This window comes from Odocoileus virginianus, chromosome 18 (assembly GCF_023699985.2).
Source record: "Odocoileus virginianus isolate 20LAN1187 ecotype Illinois chromosome 18, Ovbor_1.2, whole genome shotgun sequence".
NCBI lineage: Eukaryota > Metazoa > Chordata > Mammalia > Artiodactyla > Cervidae > Odocoileus > Odocoileus virginianus.
In genome coordinates this window covers 36,799,867-36,821,788 of record NC_069691.1, presented here as the reverse complement: position 1 = coordinate 36,821,788, position 21,922 = coordinate 36,799,867, and the positions used below count along the sequence as shown (strand labels likewise).

The following is a 21,922-nucleotide window of genomic DNA, read 5'->3' as shown; positions in this document are numbered from 1 at the left end:
ATCTTAAGAGGTCTCCTTTCAATACACAAACAAGTACCAAAAGCTTTGGCAGGGAAGGGATAGGATACCATTTATGAGAAGAAACTAAGTTACAATCATATTTTATATGAGTTTTAGGGGAAAGATTAAAAAAACTACTTGGACTCTCCTTGAAAGCATTGACTATAACCAATTTTTAATACAAGTTTGACATTTAAAGAGCATCTATGTGGGTAGATATACCCACATTACTAGATCTATTTTGTGTGTAATGCCATTTCACCCTCATTTGAGGAAACAAGGGCCAAAGAGGTTAAGTAAATCAAAGGACACACAGCTAATGACATATATACTAGGTAGACAATATGTCCATCTAAAAACAAAGATGCTTTCTACCACTTCAGGCAACATTTTTTATATCCTCAGTACTAACTACAGTTAACAATGATATCTTACAGAAGTGGAATGAGAAAAATCACTTCTTATGAGTTAATAAGCACTTATAGACAACAGAGCCTTATAGAAAGGAAAGGATGGGTGGAGAGCACAATGAAATGACAGAAAAAATTATTTCCTATATTTAGTTTCAGAAACAAGGTGATTTCTGTTTGGAAAAAATAATGACAAGGAAATACTCCCAAATGGTAGAACTATTTATTGTGAAAGTAATACAATTATTAAAGTGGTACTTTCCAATTCCAGATGACTGACTGAAGCAGAAAAAAACAAATTCTACCAGTTAAAAAAAGTAGATACGATTACAGGTCAACATACACGAACCACAATCAAAAACCTACAATAGATACCAAAAAAAACTAGAAAGAAACACAAGAAAACTACTAAAGAAAATCAAACCATAAGGGGAGAAAAAAACAGAAGTGAGCAGAGAACTACAAAACCAATTGGAAAACAAGTAATAAAATGGCAATAAGTATATGCCTATCAGTAATCCTTTTAAATGCCAATAGATTAAATGTCCCAATCAGAAGACATAGGGTGGCTGACTGACTAAAAGGAAAAGACCTGTCTATATGTTGCTCACAAGAGATTCACTTCAGAGTGACACAGAGAGTAACAGCAAAGAAAGGAAAAAGAGGTTTCATACAATCAGAAACGACAAGAAAGTACGTGTAGCAATACTCATTTCAGACAAAATAGAATTTTAAAACAAAGCCTTTAACAAAAGACAAAGAAGGGCATTATATAATGATAAAGGCATAAGTACAAGAAGAAGACGTTACACTCCTTAATATATATGTACCCAATACAATACATAACGGACTTCCTTAGTGGCTTAGATGGCAAAGGGTCTGCCTGCAATGTGAGAAACCCAGGTTTGATCCCTGGTATGTGAATACGCCCTGGAGAAGGAAATGCCAACTCACTTCAGTATTCTTGTCTAGAAAATCCTATGGACGGGGGAGCCTGACAGGCAACAATTCATGGGGTCTCAAAGAATGGACATGACTGAATGACTAATGCTAAATATATAAAGCAAATAGTAACAGACATATAGGGAGAAATCCACAATAAAATGATAATAACAGGAAACTTTTACATTCCATATACATCAATGTATGTATATACACATCTTCTAGACAAGAAAATCAATAAAGCAACCATAGTTTTAAATGACACAATAAACCAGGTGGCCTTAAATAGATATCTCCAAGATGTTCCATCCCAGAGCAGCAGAATACACATTCTTTTCAAGTGCACATGGAACATTTTCCAGAAGAGACCAAATTCTAGGCCACAAATCACAAGTTTAAGAGGATATAAATTACATCAAAACTTTCTTTCCGATCGCAATGGTATGAAACTTGAAATCAATTACAGAAAGAAAACTGAGAAAATTACAAATACCTGGAGACTAAACAATATGCTACCAAAAAACAAAGGGTCAATGAACAAGTCAAAGAGGAAATCTGAAAATACCCTGAGATAGCTGAAAATGGAAATACAATTTCCCAAAATCTATGAGATGCAGCAAAAGCAGTTCTAAGATGGATATTTACAGTGACACGGCCCTTACTCAGAAAACAAGAAAAATCTCAAATAAACAACCCAAACTACCATCTAAATGAATTAGAAAAAGAATAACAAACAAAGCCCAAAGTCACCAGAAGGAAGAATAAAGAACAGAGAGGAAATAAATAAATTAAAAGCATAAAAACAAAAACATCAACAAAACCAAGAGCTGATTTTTTGAAAAGATAAGCAAAACTCATAAACTATAGCCAGGTTCATCAGAAGGAAATGAGAGAGGACCAAAAAAAATAAAAAAAGAATCGAAGAGGAGAAGTAACAACTGATACCACAGAATTACAAAAAATCATAAGACAATACTACAAATAGTTTTATGTCAACAAATCGAACAACCTAGAAGAAAGGAACAAATATCTAGAACATACAACCTGTTAAGACTGAATCAGGAAGAAACAGACAATCTGAACAAATTTATTACTACTAGTGAAAATGAATTTATAATAAAAAAAAAAATTCCCAGCAAAGAAAGTCCAGCATCAGAGGGCTTCACAGGAGAATTTTACCTAAAACATAAAGAAGCACTAATACTTATCCTTCTCAAACTATTCAAAAAAACTGAAGTGAATGAACAATAACAAATTTATTCTACAAGACTAACATTATCCTTATACCAAAGCCAGACAAAGACACTACAAAAAAGAAAGTTTCAAGCCAATAACTTTGATGAATATAGATAAAAAAATCCTTAAAAACTTATTAGCAACTGCATCCAATGATATATAAAAAGAATCATACACCATGATCAAGTAGGATTAATTCCAGGAATGCAAGGATAATTTAATGTTGGCAAATCAGTGTGGGACACAATATTAAGAAAAAAATAAAAATCACATTATCATCTCTACGAGTGATAGTCGCTCAGTCGTGTCCAACTCTTTGCGACCCCATGGACTGCAGCTCACCAGGCTCTTCTGTCCATGGAATTCTCTCGGCAAGAAGACTGGAGTGAGTTGCCATTTCCTTCTCCAATCATCTCCATATATGCAGAAAAAGTATTTCACAAAATTCAATATCCACTCATGATAGAAAATCAATTCATGATAGAAAAATCTCAAAGTTGGTGTAAAAGGAATATATCATAACATAATAAAGGTCAGTTATTATAAACCTACATCACACTCAATGGTGAAATGGTGAAAAACTGAAAGACTTTCCTTTAAATTAACAGATGAATGAAAAAAGATGTGGTGTGTGTGTGTGTGTGTGTGTGTGTATTCCAAATACACATAATGGAATATTCAGTTCAGTTCAGCTGCTCAGTCGTGTCTGACTCTTTGCGACTACATGGACTGCAGCACGCCAGGCCTCCCCATCCATCACCAACTCCCGAAGTCCACCCAAACCCATGTCCATTGAGTCGGTGATGCCATTCAACCATCTCATCCTCTGTCATCCCCTTCTCCTCCCACCTTCAATCTTTCCCAGCATCAGGGACCTTTCAAATGAGTCAGCTCTTTGCATTAGGTGGTCAAAGTATTGGAGTTTCAGCTTCAACATCAGTCCTTCCAATGAACACCCAGGACTGATCTCCTTTAGGATGGACTGGTTGGATCTCCTTGCAGTCCAAGGGTCTCTCAAGAGTCTTCTCAATTTATCACAGTTCAAAAGCATCAATTCTTCAGTCCTCAGGTTTCTTTATGGTCCAAATCTCACATCCATACATGACCACTGGAAAAACCATAGCCTTGACTAGATGGACCTTTGTTGACAAAGTAATGTCTCTGCTTTTTAATATGCTGTCTAGGTTGGTCACAACTTTCCTTCCAAGGAATAAGTGTCTTTTAATTTCATGGCTGCAATCACCATCTGCAGTGAGTTTGGAGCCCAAAAATATAGTCAGCCACTGTTTCCACTATTTCCCCATCTATTTGCCATGAAGTGACGGGACCAGATGCCATGATCTTAGTTTTCTGAATGTTAAGCTTTAAGCCAACTTTTTCACTCTCCTCTTTCACTTTCATCAAGAGGCTCTTCAGTTCCTCTTCACTTTCTGCCATAAGGGTGGTGTCATCTGCATATCTGAGGTTCTTGATATTTCTCCCAGCAGTCTTGATTCCAGCTTGTGCTTCTTCCAGCCCAGCATTTCTCATGATGTACTCTGCATATAAGTTAAATAAGCAGGATGACAATATACATCCTTGATGTATTTCTTTTCCTACTTGGAACCAGTCTGTTGTCCCATGTCCAGTTCTAACTGTTGCTTCCTGACCTGCATACAGATTTCTCAAGAGGCAGGTCAGCTGGTCTGGTATTCCCATCTCTTTCAGAATTTTCCACAGTTTATTGTGATCTACACAGTCAAAGGCTTTGGCATAGTCAATAAAGCAGAAATAGATGTTTTTCTGGAACTCCCTTGTTTTTTCAATGATCCAACGGATGTTGGCAATTTGATCTGTGGTTCTTCTGCCTTATCTAAATCCAGCTTAAAAATTTAGAAGTTCCCAGTTCACATATTGTTGAAGCCTAGCTTGGAGAATTTTGAGCATTACTTTACTAGCATGTGAGATGAGTGCAACTGTGTGGTAGTTTGAGCATTCTTTGGCATTGCCTTTCTTAGGGATTGAAATGAAAACTGACCTTTTCCAGTCCTGTGGCCACTGCTGAGTTTTCCAAATTTGCTGGCATATTGAGTGCAGCACTTTCACAGCATCATCTTTTAAGATCTGAAATACGTCAACAGGAATTCCATCACCTCCACTAACTTTGTTCGTAGTGATGCTTCCTAAGGCCCACCTGACTTCACATTCCAAGATGTCTGGCTCTAGGTGAGTAATCACACCATTGTAATTATCTCGGTTTGAAGATCTTTTTTGTACAGTTCTTCTGTGTATTCTTGCCACCTCTTCTTTTTTTTTTTTTTCTGCCACCTCTTCTTAATATCTTCTGTTAGGTCCTTACCATTTTTGTCCTTTATTGAGCCCATCTTTGCATGAAATGTTCCCTTGGTATCTCTGATTTTCTCGACGAAATCTCTAGTCTTTCCCATTCTATTGTTTTCCTTATTTCTTTGCACTGATTGCAGAGGAAGGCTTTCTCCTGGCTATTCTTTGGAACTCGGCCCTTCAAATGGGTATATCTTTCCTTTTCTCCTTTGCTTTTGGCTTCTCTTCTTTTCACAGCTATTTGTAAGGCCTCCTCAGACAGCCATTTTGCTCTTTTGCATTTCTTCTTCTTGGGGATGGTCTTGCTCCCTCTCTCTTGTACAGTGTCACAAACCTCCATCCATAGTTCATCAGGCACTCTGTCTATCAGATCTAGTCCCTTAAATATATTTCTCTCTTCCACTGTATAATCGTTAGGGATTTGATTTAGGTCATACTTGAATGGCCACCTGATGCGAAGAGCTAACTCATTTGAAAAGACCCTGATGCTGGGAAAGATTGAGGGCGGGAGGCAAAGGTGACGACAGAGGATGAGATGGTTGGATGGCATCATTGACTCAATGGACATGGGTTTGAGTGGGCTCCGGGAGTTGGTGATGGACAGGGAAGCCTGGTGTGCTGCGGTTCATGGGGTCACAAAGAGTCGGACACGACTGAGTGTTTGAACTAAACTGAACTGAACGGTTTAGTGGTTTTCCCTACTTTCTGCAATTTAAGTCTGAATTTGGCAATGAGGAGTTCATGATCTGAACCACAGTTGGCTATACTCAGCCATAAAAGAGAATGAAATTCTGTAATCTGCAACAACGTATATGAACTTAGAGATTGTTATGCCTAGTAAAATAAGTCAGACACAGAAAGATAAATACACTATGTTATCACTTATACGTGGAAACCAAAAGATAAAACAAACAAATGTATATAACAAATTAGAAACAGATTCACAGATAAAGAGAACAAATAAGTGGTTCAGTGGGGAGAAGGAGGGGGAATAAGGGAAGGTAAAGGGACGGGATTAAGAGATACAAAATACTACACACAAAATAAATAAGCAACAGGAATATATTGTATATAGCACAGGGAAATTTAGCCTTTTTTTTAATAACTTAAAGGGAATATAATCTATACAAGTATTGAATTACTATGCTGTACACCTGAAACTAATATATTGTAAATTAACTTCCATTAAAAATAATAATAAAGCTACTTATAAGACTGCATAAAAATATTAAAAAATTTTGTTTGGGCAGTGAATGACCTTTGATGTTATTACTTCATTTCTCCAAAACATTAACGATTCCCCTTGCGGTGCTATACTTTTGGAAGCAGTCTAAAGTTCAGAAGATGATTTAGAGGCTCAGTTCTAACATTAATCCATCCTACCCAATATGATCACCAGGAAAGGAAGACTCTTTTGCCAATCTTCAAGCCAACAAAAGTTTTTGCTATCTATAAAACTGAGATGCCACATCAATTTCCTCACCTCCTCTGCTTCTAAAGCTCTCTAATCACAGAACCAAGAAGCAAATAGACTCAAGATTTCTTCTAAGAGCATTATTGTTCCTTTTGTATTATCAAGAATAAATAGCAATGAAGAAGAACCTAAAGCATGGTTTTCTTTAGCCTCTAGAGAACATCTACATGTTTCAAGACTCCCCTTTACAGAGAATTTGTAGACAATCTTGCTTCACCTACTGAACAAAGAAAGACCTCTGGAAATAAACAGTCTGACTTTCAGTTACTAAAATTTGTCTTATATCCTTTTAAGTACAATGCCTTGTAAATTATTTTCTTCCAAACTATACAAAACAATTCAAAAACAATTCAAAAAAGCCTACCTCAGCTTGGCAGAGCGCATGAAGACCTTGTAACACCAAGGCTGCTGGGGTAGCTTGGTCAGGCTTGGTGCACTCATTCAAAACCTGGGAAATAGCTGCCAACATATCTGCACCATGCTGATAGGGCCTATAAGAAATGACATTTAGACACAAGATTAAAGTCAAAGAGCTATATTACTACTCCAAGGTCTTTTGCCTGAATAAAAAACACTAATGCTTTTCTTTACCCTCATGCCTGTTAAACATGGACCCTCAACAAATAAAACCATATGCTTTTCTTCCCAAAGATTTGCAACTTCATCATTTCTGGTATAACTTCAGGCTCATGTTTCATATTATCACCCAAAAAAGAAGACACTTATTAACAAATTTTATTCTCCCCGAATCACAAAACCTACAGTCTGTATTCTGTGTTTTCACTGCAGGGGCATGAGTTTGATCCCTGATTGGGGAATTAGTGTCCCACATGCTGCGTGGTAGAGCCAAAAAAAAGAAGAATGTGAAGGAAAAAACCCTATTGTCTGAATCAACAAAACTCAAGTCTATAGTAATGGTGAAAAGAAATGACTTACCTTATTGAGATCATCAGTAAAGCCAGGGTTATGAAATCAGAAGATGACTGATTACAGTAGTGTTACAAACTTAGATGGTTATGCCTGTCATGATGATGGCAATGTATGATGATAAAGTTAATAATAATAATATGAACTATAACTGACTGAGCACTTATCTCATGTCAGGAACTGTGCTAGATTCACTGACTTTTCTTCTTCTCATTCCTCTATTGCACATATATTGCGCTATGTACAGAATGCTTTTAACCTCATAAAGAAACGCTTAGATCTGCATTCCTTGTAACCCCTCAGTGATATATTTCTCTCTACTTAACAAAATATCAATTAAAAAATTACCTGATTGAATTCTATGAAATCTACCCATGGAAATCATTTAGCAAAAATGGAAAATTTTGATAGGATCTTGAGGTGGTAACTGACAGGTGTACTAAATAAGTTTTTGACAGACTCTGATCTCATCTGATATTTAACCTCTCCTGAGCCTCAGCTTTAAATATGTAAAAATAAAACATCAGCTTTCATCTCTTAATTTTTTCCATGCCAATACCTCAAGAGAATCTAAACTCTGAGGTCTTGGGATACATGTGTATAACTTTTAGACCAAGTGATTTTTCGTGTTGCCAAAAGGTTGGAACTTAGAAAAGGGGCAAAACTGCTAAGGCTTAAATACAGTCCAATCTGAGATTTTACACAGGAATCACTGTATTATCAGCATTCAGGCCAAATCATTCATTGTAAAGCTTCAGGAAGTACCATTTGCAGTGTCATCCTTGACAAAAGTGAGGATGATGCTCCAAGAATTCTACAGTGCAGTGGCTCAATCAACATGAAACTGCAAGATTACAACCTATTTCAAATGTATTAAATCTATTTCCTTGCTAAAGATTTTGACCTAATTCAAGAAAACAGAAATCTGATGAGGTGGAGCTCTGCTTAGTGTTATTTTAATCTTAGGAACTCTTGCCTAGCTATTAATCCATAACCTAGAACAGCAAAAGCATCTCGCTAATATCTTCAAGTCTTTCTAAACCCCAGAGCATATACAAGGATTCAAGGTCATTTCCTTCCCTGTAATATTTCCTAACAATTAATTCCATTCAATGAGTCACAAATAAGGCCTTCTCCAGTAAAACATCTTATAAAAATCAAGCATAGGTTTTCAAGGAATCTCTATATGGTTCTCCACAGTGGCTATGTCAATTTACATATCCAGCCATAGTGCAAGAGAATTCCCTTTTCTCCATATCCTCTCCAGCATTTATTATTCATAGATCAAAAAAAAAAATTAAGCATCACATAAGGAGCCTATATAAGAAAGAACAATTTGACCTATAACCCACTGCTTAGGTTTCAGGAATTGCTATACAGAAAAATACAAAACATAACATCTTATGTTTTATTACAACATTAAATTATTATCCAGAAAAGGATATAAATATCTGCTAAACTGAGATATAAGACTAGACCTGAAAAGACATGCCTGCTACTCAAAGTCACTGTCTGATGTTACTAAATTTTACAATCAGACAACTTGTGCTTAATATTCATTTATTCTTACTCAAATATCCTCTGCCTATCTTTCCTAGTGTCTTGTTTGCAATAAAAAGATTAAATACAAATATATATATATCATGCAAAATAAATGCAAAAATATATCATGCATTTACATATATATATAAATGCAAAAGTATGTATCATGAGATACATTCCCAAGGGTCAAGCGTGTCTTACCTTTGCTTACATATATCCCTGATCGATGCTGCCTTAGCAATTAGTTTCTCCCACTGGACTTCCTTGCCCACAGACAGGGAGGGCACATCGGACATGGCCATGAAACGCTGCAGCTCAGGATAGACACGATCCTAAGAAGGCAGTTTCACAAAAAAGGTAATCGTACAACTTGAATTGAATAATCATTATCTCCTTCTAGGAAACATTTTCACCTCTAAATCTTACATTTGCATTGCAAATTAGAATGTATTTCTTCTAATCAGCAAAGAAGAATGCTGTTATGATTGCTAGAGATTTTCTTGCAGATCTATGTACTATTCATTTCATAAAACTAGAAAAAAGTGGCAAAATCTCACTTTAATTACAAAGGCTCTAATCACTTAAATTTCTATTACTTTTTCGCAAAAATGGAAAAACAGATTTCAAAACTAAGGAAACAAGATGATTTTCTATTCTCAATTTCTCTCTGAGAGTCAATCAAAACTGACAGCTTCATAGATCAAAAGTACAACACTAAATTAAAATTTCTCAATGCAATCATTTATGCCACTCACTAATATCACTATATCAAAGCACTGTCATGCATAATGACAAAATTCATTTTCTTCAGTGAAAGGGACATGCTTAATATCCACACAAGTGTGTATCTGAGCCTACCTGTTTTTCCCACAAAGATGTCAACAAGCGCAAAGTGAGAGCTTTTAGTTGTGGAGTGGTTCCAAGAAGTTGAATTACTCGTAGAATCTGTCCTATGCACACCTACAGAACATTGAAGAAACTTTGGTTTCATAAATGCAAATGTGGATAAAATCCCAATGATAACAAAAAAACTTTAAAACCTCTTATTATAAAATAAAGACTGAAACGGAAGCTTACTACAGTATTACCTATCTTCTCAGAGGTCAGAGATAGCTTTGGGAGGAGCTAGTTAGCAATTCTGGGCACATAAAGATCCTATGTCAGACAATATAGCCAGTGGGAAAACATGATGAAAAGATTATTTTAAAAACTAATTCTTAAATATTTTAACGAATATTTTTGGCCCAAAAAAGGAAGTAGTGATCACAGCAAAATTAAAGGGTCAGGATTGCACATGATAACAAACAAAACATGTATTCTCCAGGCCTCACTTTCTCTCTGCTCCCAAGTAAACTGGTCAATATACAAACCTTGTGAACACCAAGTGTAGGTAAAGTATACAAGATATCATTGTACAACGCAGGTGCCAGTGGTCTTCCTAATTTGAACATCAAAACTGGAATCAGATTCGGTACCTGAAATGATTTCAAAGAACATATAAATTATGCCTTTTAAAAGAAATCAATCTATAAAACAATCATTATTTCATTTTTCTCCAAAGGAATACTATGAATATATACAAATTAAAAGACAAAAAATGCCAGTTAGCCATTTGTTGTTAATGATAAATTCACAGCATCACTAATATCCTATTTATTTTTAAATTACCTGTGAGCTCTTGTTCTATCCATTTACACATGTTTAAATACTCTAGCGTTTTTGGTGCTAAAATCACAACATTAATTCTCTGTAGTAAAAAATCGTTATGATCTGCCCTAAAGAAGCTTACAAATTCTTGAAGAAAAAAAAAAGAAGCAGCTTACAATTCTAATGAGCAACATAATGAAATATTCAGTGATGTTATTCCAAAACAAAATAATTAAAATCAATTGTACTTTATGGGAATTAATAAACAAAAATTTCCTTGCAGGTTCATATTTCAATCCCTATGCATACTACAATAAAATAAGAAAAGCAAATCATGTTTTGATTGGATGCTTTTTATTATTAAGATGGCAATATTCCCCAAATACATCCACAGATTCAATACAAACCCTATCAAAATTCCAGCTAGCCTCTTTGCCAAAATTGAGAAATTAATCCTAAAATTCATATGAAAACAAGTGATCCTGAAGAGCCGAAACAATCTTGAAAAGGAATGAAGTTTGAACATTCAGCTTTCTCAAATACAAAATTGTCCTACAGCAATCAAAATACTATGGTACTTGAATAAGAATGTAAATATAGATCAGTGAAATAGAACTCAGTATCTAGAAATAAAACTTGTCATTTATCTTAATTGATTTTAGACAGACCCAGAAAACATGATGAAGAAAGAAGAGTCTCTTTGAAAAATGGTGTCTGATTTTGAAAACTATATTTCTACCTACAAAAGAATTAATTTGGACCCCTTCCTCATACCACATTAATAATTTTTGAGCAAAAGTTAACTTAAAATAGAGTTTAGACTAAAAATGTAAGAACAAAAATTGTAAAACTCTTAATGAAAATATAGGAGTAGATCTTTCTGACCTTGAGTTAGGCAAAGCCTTCTTAGATATGACACCAAAAGCATGAGCAACAAAATAAAATATATTTCATCAAATTAAAAATATTTGTCCTTCAAAAGACACTATAAAAGGAATGAAATTGTGGAATTCACAAACATGTAGATGGACCTAGTGACTGTCTTACAGAGTGAAGTAAGTCAGAAAGAGAAAAACATATATCACATAATATCACTTATATGTGGAATCTAGAAAATGATACAGTGAACTTATTTGCAAAGCAGAAACAGAGATACAGACACAGAGAATGGACATATGGATAGTTGAGGGGGAGGAGATGGGGGAGACAGAGGGGCAAGAAGAGAGGAGGTGGGATGAATTGAGAGATTGGGATTGACATATATACACTATTATGTATAAAATAGATAATTAATGAGAATCTATTGTATAAGCACAGGGATTCCACTCAGCACTTTGTGGTGACATAAATGGGAAGGAAATCCAAAAAAGAGAGGATGTATGTATACATATAGCTGATTCACCCTGTAGTGTAGCAGTAATGAACTCAACATCGTAAAGCAACTATATGCCAACAAAAAAAATAGTTTTTTTAAGACACTATAAGGAAAATGAAAATAAAAGGAAACCATGGAATGGAAGAAAATATCTGCAAATCATACATCTAATGAGGGACTTCTATATCCAGAATATAAATATATCAAGAACCCTCCATAATAAAGGACAAATAATCCAATTTTAAAAGAGCAATGGATCTGAATAGATATTTCTCCAAAGAAGACAAACAAATGACCAATAAAGACAGGAAAAAATACTCAACCAGCATTAACCATGACATAAATGCAAATCAAAACCAAATAATATGCCACCTCATACCAAATAGGATGACTTGAAAAGACATATCATAGGGAGGGGGGATTGGGATGGGGAATACATGTAAATCCATGGCTGATGCATGTCAATGGCAATGTATGGCAAAAACCACTACAATATTGTAAAGTAATTAGCCTCCAACTAATAAAAATAAATGGAAAAAAAGAAGAAAAGACAGATCATAGCAAATACTGACAAGGATGTGGAGAAATCAGGACCGTCATACAGTGCCAGTGGGAAAGTTAAATGGTGCAGCCCCTTAGGAAAACAGTCTGTCAGTTTCTCAATTGGCTAAATAGAATTACCATACGATTTAGTAACTGTACTCATAGGTATTTACCCAAGTGAAATTAAAACATATATCCATACAAAAACTTACATGTGAATGTTCACAGCAGTATAATTCACAACAGCCAAACAGTGGAAACAATTCATCAACTGATGAAGCGATAAATAAAATGCAGTATACCCCTATGATAGAATATTATTCTGCCATAAAAACAGAATCAACAGATAAACTATTTAAATATCAATAGCGAAAAATAAACAAATAGCCCAATTTAAAAATGAACAAAGGACTTGAACAGACATTTTCCAAAGAAGAAATACAAATGGCCACAGACATATGAAAAGATGCTCAGTATCACTAATCATCAGGGAAATGCAAATCAAAACCATGATGAGATATCACCTGACAACTGTTAGAATGGCCATTATCAATAAACTAAAAAAATAACAGCTGTTGGCAAGGATGGAGAAAAACTGCAACCCTTGGGTGATGTAAAAAGTAAAACGGTGCAGTGACTATGAAAAACAATATGGAGGTTCCTCAAAAAATTAGAAACTAACATATGATCCAGCAATCCCACTTCTGGGAATATCAGTACAGGCAGTAGATTCTTTTAAATTTATTCACTCAGACACACACACACACACACAAATTAACTGCTCAGGTACTATTAGCTACTTATTCTAAAACAATAGTCTTTTGATTGAAACACAAACTTTTCTGTAATATTTTATGGAATGTCAAGAAACTTTAATTGTTTGACTTGTTTCATCTGGCACTGTTGGTTTCTATAATAAAATACACATGGGCAATTAAAAATGTTTCAAATCAAATATTTCAAAGGAACTGAAACCAGGATCTCAGAGAGATATTAAGCACCCCCGTGTTCACTGTAGCATTACTCACAATAGCCAAGAGATGGAAATAACCTAAATACTATCAATGGATGGACAGATAAAGAAAATGTGGAATATACATACACAAGGAAATCCTGTCATATACTACAATATGGATATGGATAAATCTTGAGGACATTCTGCTATGTGAAACAAGTCAGTCACAGGGACAAATATCACATGGTTCTATCGTATGAGGTATCTAAACTAGCCAGTCTTAGAAGAAGAAAGTTGAATGTGGTTACCAAAAGCTGGGAGAAGGAAGAAATGGGGACTTGCTCAGTGGGTACAGAAATATAGCCTTGCAAGATGAAAAACTGTATACAGTATACCTTCATTTTGATAAGAACATATATTTCATGTTATCTGCTTCTCACTGCAATTTTTAAAAGAACCATGGGATTGTTTTTTAAGAGTCAGAAGAGTCTTGTTGAGTTCATTTAGGTAAACAACTTTATTTTACAGATAGTTGATAGAGGTGAGGCATGGAGGGAATTACAAAGTTAGTGACTGAATGAGGATGGAAGTTCAGATCTCAGTTTACTCCTTTCTATCCTGGGAGAAATGAAAACAACAGAAGATTCCAGGCTGTATATAATCGGATAAAGAGTTATCATGTTAAGTCTTCTTCCTATAATTGGACTAAACATAGAAGAAAAAAGCAGGAGAGACAAAACTCAGCATCTCCCTGGAGTCAATCATATAAAGAATAGAGAAGAAAAATTTTACTCTGGATTCCACCAAAAATATCCATGTGGGCAACACTGTACAAGTTACACAGAAAGCAGCATAATCTTTCAGAGTCCTATAATGAAAATCATGAGTAGTGCTATCCACTTATAAATTGAGAAATATTGAGGGCTTTTTTATTATTCACTTTGGTTTCCAGATGAGAGATAGAATTAATGTCTATAACTAGCCTCTTTTTAAAAAATATGAGAACTCATACTTTAACAGTATATAAGAGATAGTTATGAATAAATATTAAAAAATTAAGATACCAGTGAAAAAAAAATTCAAGGCATGTTCATCATATGGAAGTAAGAGGTAAACATCCAAAGTGGTATCTGGTTTTCTTTAACTTTTCTGACTTATGTTTTATAAAACTAGACCTGAAATATAAAGTGAATTCCTAGATCATATTTTATAAACTCCCTTAGATAATTGCTGAAATATCTTCACACAAGACTGTCCTGTGAAAAAATGGAAGTAATTTTATGTATACAAAGGTATTTTCCATTTATAAAACAGTGGTAACATTATGTGTTGTTAGAAATGAAAAGAGAAAACATGAATTAAAATTTGTATTGATGTGCACTTGATTTAGTGTACATGTGTGAGTTTCAGGTGTACTGCATAGTGATTTGGCAAAATGTGAAATTTTATAAAACAAAGAGTGAATATGCTAGATGGTACATAACAAACAGAAGCATAAAAGAATTCTTAAATAATTGTAACAGTGAAAGAGCTTTTTTCAGTGATTTATTTTACAAAAAAGGGGCATAATGTACTAAGGTGTTTTTGAACATCAGTTAATTCCATTTTCCTCAATTATTTGACATGTCTACTCACAATATTACTTATTATTTCAGTAATACAGTAGAAAGCAGTTCACTGATGGACGTGCTGAAAAGCTAATCATTTCTTTTTCTTATAAGAATCTGAAGAAATGCAGCAACATCAAAGAAATCTAAACAGTGTAATTTTTTCTTCTTCTGTGGTTCATATTATATCATAATGTTATAACTAAATAAGTGGCTTGGGGTCTTGAACTTTAACCTTTGAGAGTCAAATAAGGTCAAGGGAAGAAAGATTGCCTCCACTAGGCAATCTTCTTTCTGTTTGATATTCACTCTAGCTTTATTCCAATTCAGCTTGAGCATATGATTCATAATGACTCCTCTAATAGTAATAGCTAACATCTATCGAACAGTGACTACAAATGCTCTCCTTAGCACTTTATAGAAATCATGATTATCATGTTTCAAATGATAAAACTGAAGTTCATAAAGGCCAAATAATTTGCCCAAGGTATTAATAATAGAGTAGCGCATACTGGAGTCAGGACCAGAGCAAAGCAATTTAACTGTGAAGAGCCCACGTACTAGCCAGTTTGGCTTACCAAAAATAGGGGTGACATCTTCATTGCCTTTGCATCTCAGGTTCCAGCATATCATAAGTGCTTTCAGAATGCAAAAACCACTCCTAATTTCTTTATCTGCTCAAATTCTATATGCAACATAGATCTTGTAATAGTGCTGCAGATATTTTATTTGGCACACAATTATTAAAAGCCTACCACTTGTAAATAAAAGTACCTAGAGACAGTACTCTGACCAAACAACTCTGAATCACAAAAATTTACCTCTTAGGTTAAGTGTTACCAGGATATAAATATTATCAGAACATCTTTAGAACCTAGGCTAAGAGTTTCCCAGTACATAGAAAGATAAGTTCATCAACATAGGAGCTCCGAGTAAAGAATAAATGAGTAAATACCAAAAACTAGAATGGATCAACTCAAGTACCATATCACTGGAAGGGTTTGAAATACCTGGAAGAAAATAACCATGATCTTTCTCTACCTAAACTTAATTTCTAGGTTAGTCTCCTTGGTCTTCTGAATTTCTCTCTCAGAGTCTGACAATTTATATATTTAGAAAATGGTATAGGAAAACTTAATTGTTGACAAAAAGTAATCATCTCGCTATTAGATATAAATACCAGTGGGACAAAGGAGTAAAACCACAACTTTTTTCAATTGCTAATATTTTAAAAACTTGATCTAAATAACAACTATAATGACTAAATTTCTGTAAGCATAAAATTTCCTTCCTAGACAAAAGTTTGTTTTACATTCCTATCATGAAAGTGTGAAAGTGAAAGTCACTCAGTCTGCTCTGACTCTTTGTGACCCCATGGACTGTACCATGGAATTCTCCAGGCCAGAATACTTGAGTGGGTAGCCTTTCCCTTCTCCAGGGGATCTTCCCAGCCCAGGGATCAAACCCAGGTCTCCTGCATTGCAGGCAGATTCTTTACCAACTGAGCTATCAAGGAAGCCCTAATATATTTCTATCATGGTAAGATCTAAATCTCTCATAGTCTGACTAGTAGAACAAAAGTTAAAAGCCAATGTGCCCTAAGTAAAGTATAATGTGTTTATTTTTCCTTTCAATTCAGTACAGTCAATTTCCACTACTGTGTCTGTCACTGGCAATGAGTCTTACATTGGAGAGCTGAAAGGAGGAGTTTGAATGCCCTCCAAGAATGAGATATAATTAAATACAGCTCAGTGAGGTAAGCAACTATGTAATAAAACTAGAGAGAGTCGATGCTTTTGAATTTATTAAAATAGTAAATTGTTCAAGTATCCCAAAGCTATGACAGTCAGATCAATATAATGGAGTAAAAACTATGCACGACTGACAATGGTAAATGTGAGCCAATTCATAGTACATTTGAAGCAAAAAAAGATTAAATGGACAATACAAATAGAATGAACATAAAGTACGACTCCAAATCCTCACTTTGCTTTTTCACTGACAAAAAACTTTTGAAGTATAAATAAGTGGTAAATATTTTATACCATAAATTGTATAAGGTTGCAATTCAGTCTCAAATGAAAGCCTGAACATTAAACAAGGGTTTACATGGATAATGGTAAACAAATGACCTGACGAGAAAGCTATATTAACCAAAAAGATTCACACCCAGGATGAAGTAAAATTAATGAAAAAAGTCAGAAACATAAAAAAGGATTGATATAAATGTCTTACAATAATGAATAAGAAGACATTCAATTGCTTGGAGTAGACAGGGTATCATTAAGGAATGACACAAAACAGATTTAGTAAACTCCTATCCTGCCTGCATCAGGATAATCTTCTGCATCAAGGAAAAATATAAGACTAGAAAGATGAATGTGAGTAAGAAGACATTGACAGTGACATCCATGACAGAAACAGGGCAAACCAATAGGGAAAAAGAAAAAGATAATAATGATTAATCCATGAATGGTTTAATGGGGAAGAGAAATCCTAACACACTACTATATAAGAAAAAAAATTCCAAATGGATTTAGGAATTAAATATCAAAGAAAAGTAATAAGAGAATCTAGAAGAAATTTTAAGTGAATATTTATATGCTCCCTAGGGAAAAAAAATCTCACTATGAGGCTACAATTCCAGAGGAACATTTAGAAAACATTAAGATCATTTGAATTTAAATACATGTTAAGCACAACAAAAAAAGGTGAAAGTTAACATTAAGGAAATCACCTTGAAAGTGAAGTAAAAGTGCAGAGAGAAGAAAACAGGGAAAGAAAAGAAAAATGTAAGACCAGTACAGAATTCGGGCCCGAGTAAGAGAAGTTCCAGAAAGAAAGAGCAGATCAGTAGAGGGAAAGAAATTAATGACAAAATAACAAAGAAAATTCCCCAAAATTCAAGGGCCTGGATTTCTACATTAAAAAAAGCCATCAATTACCAGTTCAACAGATGAAAAAAGATTCACACCAATACACATCTTCATTGAAATTACAGGGTACCAGAGCAAAGGAAAGATTCTAAAAGCTTCCAGAGAGGAAAATAAACACCAACATTAGATTCACATAAACATACGCTCAGGATTTCAGGAATCAGAATAACTTTGGATTTCTTCATAGCAACACTGCAAGCTATAGAACTAAGGGAAGAAAACAAACAAGATTTTGAAGAAAAATGTTCCAAATGCAGAACTCTACACCTAGTCAAACTAACCCAATCTCTGCCATACAGTAAAGTACTCACTAATAGTTACAAAAAAGAAAACACACACACATACAATTTTCAATCAAAGATTTGATACTTTAAATAAAGAATGCAAAGATTCTCAAGTAAATACGGAATCCACCCCCTCCAAAATGGACAAAGCATATATATTTAAAATTCAAAGAGAAAAACAAAAGCAGTGAATAAAAACTTTAAATCTCACTACTAATTTTTAAAATTGAAAATGAAAACAAGATAGTTTCCTCACATACTGAAGTTTGAAATATTTTCAAATTCTAAAATATAATGTAAAGATACAGTGAGACAGACATTCTCACACAATTATGGGGGAGTAAAAGGTGATGACACAATGTTTCTAAAGAAAAAATTCTCAAATTTTATTTAAGAAGCTTAGCTCTAATCAGAGATTTACTTCAAAGTAACATTTCTGAGTTGGGGACTGGAGAGTGGAGGGTACAGAAAATACAGACCAGCTAGGGAATGATAATTGCTGAGGCTAAGGGATGAATTAATCAGGTTTATTATACTATCCATCAATTTTTTATTATGCTTGAAATTTAAAAAAATAAAACATTAAAAATCTCCTAATCTAGGAGTCTCATCACATAAATGTATTAAAAAAAATCAGAAATTCAATAAAATGTAGGAGACAAGATTTCCCCCAATATACATACAACATTATGTCAGAATAAATCGGCTTAAAAGAAAAAAGCAAAACAACAACAAAAAAAAACTTTCATATTATTAAAACACCATACAATATGGAAAACATATGTCAGAAAAAAATACTATAAATAGAATTTGTTGTTATAACCACAAAGGAAAAAGGACAAAGAGAAACAGAAAACTCTGTTTTCCTGTACTATAGAAGAATTGAAGACAGGCAATAGTTACCTATGAGTATTTAAAGGGCTAACATATAAAAGACAAACTAGGTTTTTTATGTAATTCCAAGGTTCATATTGAAAGGCATATTTGAGTTTAATATGGAAAAGAAGTTTTAAGAGAAATTTTTAGAGAATAGAGTGGGATTCCTTAGAAGGCAGTAAGTTTTCTGTAACCAGAGGTGCTCAATAAGAGAATGATAACCATCTACTGAGAAGTTGTTTAAGGTATATATATTTATATATTCAAATATTAAAATGAAGAATAATAGAAGAAATTGCCAGGACCTACTATTTAAAATATAAAATATAGATTCAATTAATCCAACTTTAAGCAAATATCTGTGCAGAAAAGTTAACATAGCAGGCTTGAGAATGTCATCCTTAAAAAGCCACCTTGCAAAGTTAGGCTTTGGGTAGTCTCAGGAAGTGGATTTTGGGAAGGTTCCTACCATTCTTTATTGATACAAATGTCCCTAAACTGTACAGACACTGTGCAATGCTAACGCTGTGCCTAAGCTGAGTGAGTGAGTGAAAGTCCCTCAGTCGTGTCCAACTCTTTGCAACCCCATGGACTACAAGTCCACAGAATTCTCCAGACCAGAATACGGGAGTGGGTAGCCATTCCCTTCTCCAGGGGATCTTCCCAACCCAGGGGTTGAACCCAGGTCTCTCGCACTGTAAGCGGATTCTTAGCCAGCTGAGCCAGCAGGGAAGCTCGTGCCTGAGCTGACCAGCCCCGGATAAAACCCTTGGGCAGAGTCTCTAATGCTCTTCCATATCAGACAGCACTCCACATGCGCTGTCATAACTCCATGCTGGAGGAATTAAGTACATTCTGTGCGACTCCACTAGGAGAGGAGTTTTGGAAACTTGTGCCCAGTTTCCTCTGGACTTCACCCAATGAACCTTTTCCTTTGCTGATTCTGCTTTTACCCTTTAGCTGTAATAAATCATAGTTGCATTTGGAAACTAGATAATGGGTCTTGTGAGTTCTTAAAGCAAATCAACAAAACCGAGCATAGTCTTGGAGACTCCTGACCCAGAAGCATTCCATATTCTGCCTTAAAAGAAACTAGCAATGAAGAAAACACAAATGTTATGTAGTATTTTTTAAAAGAGCAACCTCTAGAGTATTTCTCAATCAATAACAACAGTAAACTCTCCCATGAGTTATATACCTAACAGTCAAAAACATTTGAGGGACGACTGCACACTCGGTGCTCTGTCAAGCTTTAACAACAGAGCTGAGAAAAGACAGACCCTGCTCTCAAGCAGTCTATAGTTTATTCAAGGAACTCACAATTAAAATTTCCATCATTACTGACTGAATAAGGCAAACTCCACTTTGAGGGTTAAAAGCATAGAAAATAATTTCTATAGACAGAAATGAAGATATAAGAACAAGAAAACAACAATTCAAATTTTGATAATTGCAAAATACTAAATAGTATGGGCTTCTCAGGTGGCATTAGTGGTTGAATCCGCCTGCCAATGCAACAGATATGAGACACAGGTTCAATTCCTGGGTCAGGAAGATCCCGTGGAGAAGGGCAAGGCAACCCACTTCAGTATTCTTGCCTGGAGAATCCCATGGACAGAGGAGCCTGGCGGGCTCCAGTCCATGGGGTTGTAAAGGGCTGGACGTGACTGAAGCGACTTAGCACGCATGCATGCTTTTTTCCGAAGAAAGGAGAAATTCTAGCACTGGGCTGCCCAATGCAGTAGCCACTTTCCACATACAGCTACTTAACATTTGAAATTAATGAAAATTAAATAAGATTAAAACTCTAGTGTTTTAGTCACATTAGCCAAATTTCAAGTGCACAAAAGTCACAAGTGTCGAGTGACTACCATGTTGGAAACACAGATTACAGAACAATTCCATCACTGCAGCAACTTCTGTGTTTGAACAGTGCTATCATAAAAGGCTGAAGTGCCCAAGAATTCCTCAGACGTTTGCCACCACATTATCTGTAATGGCAGCAATAATAACAACAAAAACAGGAACAACTTAAATATCTATCAATACAGAAACAATGACGTACATTAAACTGTTGATACCCTGTAGGACATCAGCAACTTTCAAACACCATAAATTAGATCTGTACAAACTAGCACAGAAAGGTGACTATACTGTATCAATGAGAGAAACACACAAACCACAAAGGAATATATAGTATAATGCAATGGCTTTGTGTTCATATATGTGAATATACTATAGGGGGTTCTGAGGGAAGAAAGTGCCTTAAGACAAATGTATTTGTTTATGACTACTTGGACATACTACTATATTGTTTGGGCATATCCTACAATTATATATTATAAGAATATTACTTCAGGAAAATATTTTTATTTATATTAATAAATGTAATTAAAATAGTAATGCTGTTTTACTAAATTTCTTTTCAGCAGTCTTTCAGCATGTGATGGGACTGAATTTGCATTAAATGACCAGAAGCTATAGGACTAGGACGTAGAAGAGTAGGAAGCAGACACAGGAGCATTAGAACCCAGCAAACGCTCAGTGGAGGAATGAGACAGACTGCAGACTTTCTGCCCAAAGAAGATGGATCCCATCCGGCAACAAAATCTGATTATGCTTTTCCCCTGCTTTCGTGCTCAACTTAGTTTTCAAGACAATCTAGTCCTTCTGGCTTACTGAACCTTGTATGTGTTCAACCATTTTCAAAATGATAGTTCAAATACTCATGTACTAACCACGAAAAATAGGGGCTTCCCACGTGGCACTAGTGGTAAAGAACCCATCTGCCAATGCAAGAGGCAAAATCTCTGGAGTCAGAAAGATCCCCTGGAGGAGGGCATGGC

The 21,922-nt window shown here is 34.9% G+C and overlaps 1 protein-coding gene across 4 annotated transcripts in view; it reads right to left on the bottom strand.

Annotated features, from left to right (window-relative positions):
- Positions 1–21,922, bottom strand: part of FOCAD (focadhesin) — a 286,020-nt gene that overhangs the window by 145,932 nt on the left and 118,166 nt on the right. For all 4 annotated transcript variants that reach the window (XM_070480582.1, XM_070480584.1, XM_070480583.1 and 1 more), the window contains 4 exons: positions 10,224–10,328; positions 9,712–9,813; positions 9,055–9,185; positions 6,749–6,875 (listed from right to left, as the gene is read on the bottom strand). In XM_070480582.1, the coding sequence (XP_070336683.1) occupies positions 6,749–6,875; positions 9,055–9,185; positions 9,712–9,813; positions 10,224–10,328 (465 nt within the window). The remainder of the gene's footprint in view (positions 1–6,748; positions 6,876–9,054; positions 9,186–9,711; positions 9,814–10,223; positions 10,329–21,922) is intronic.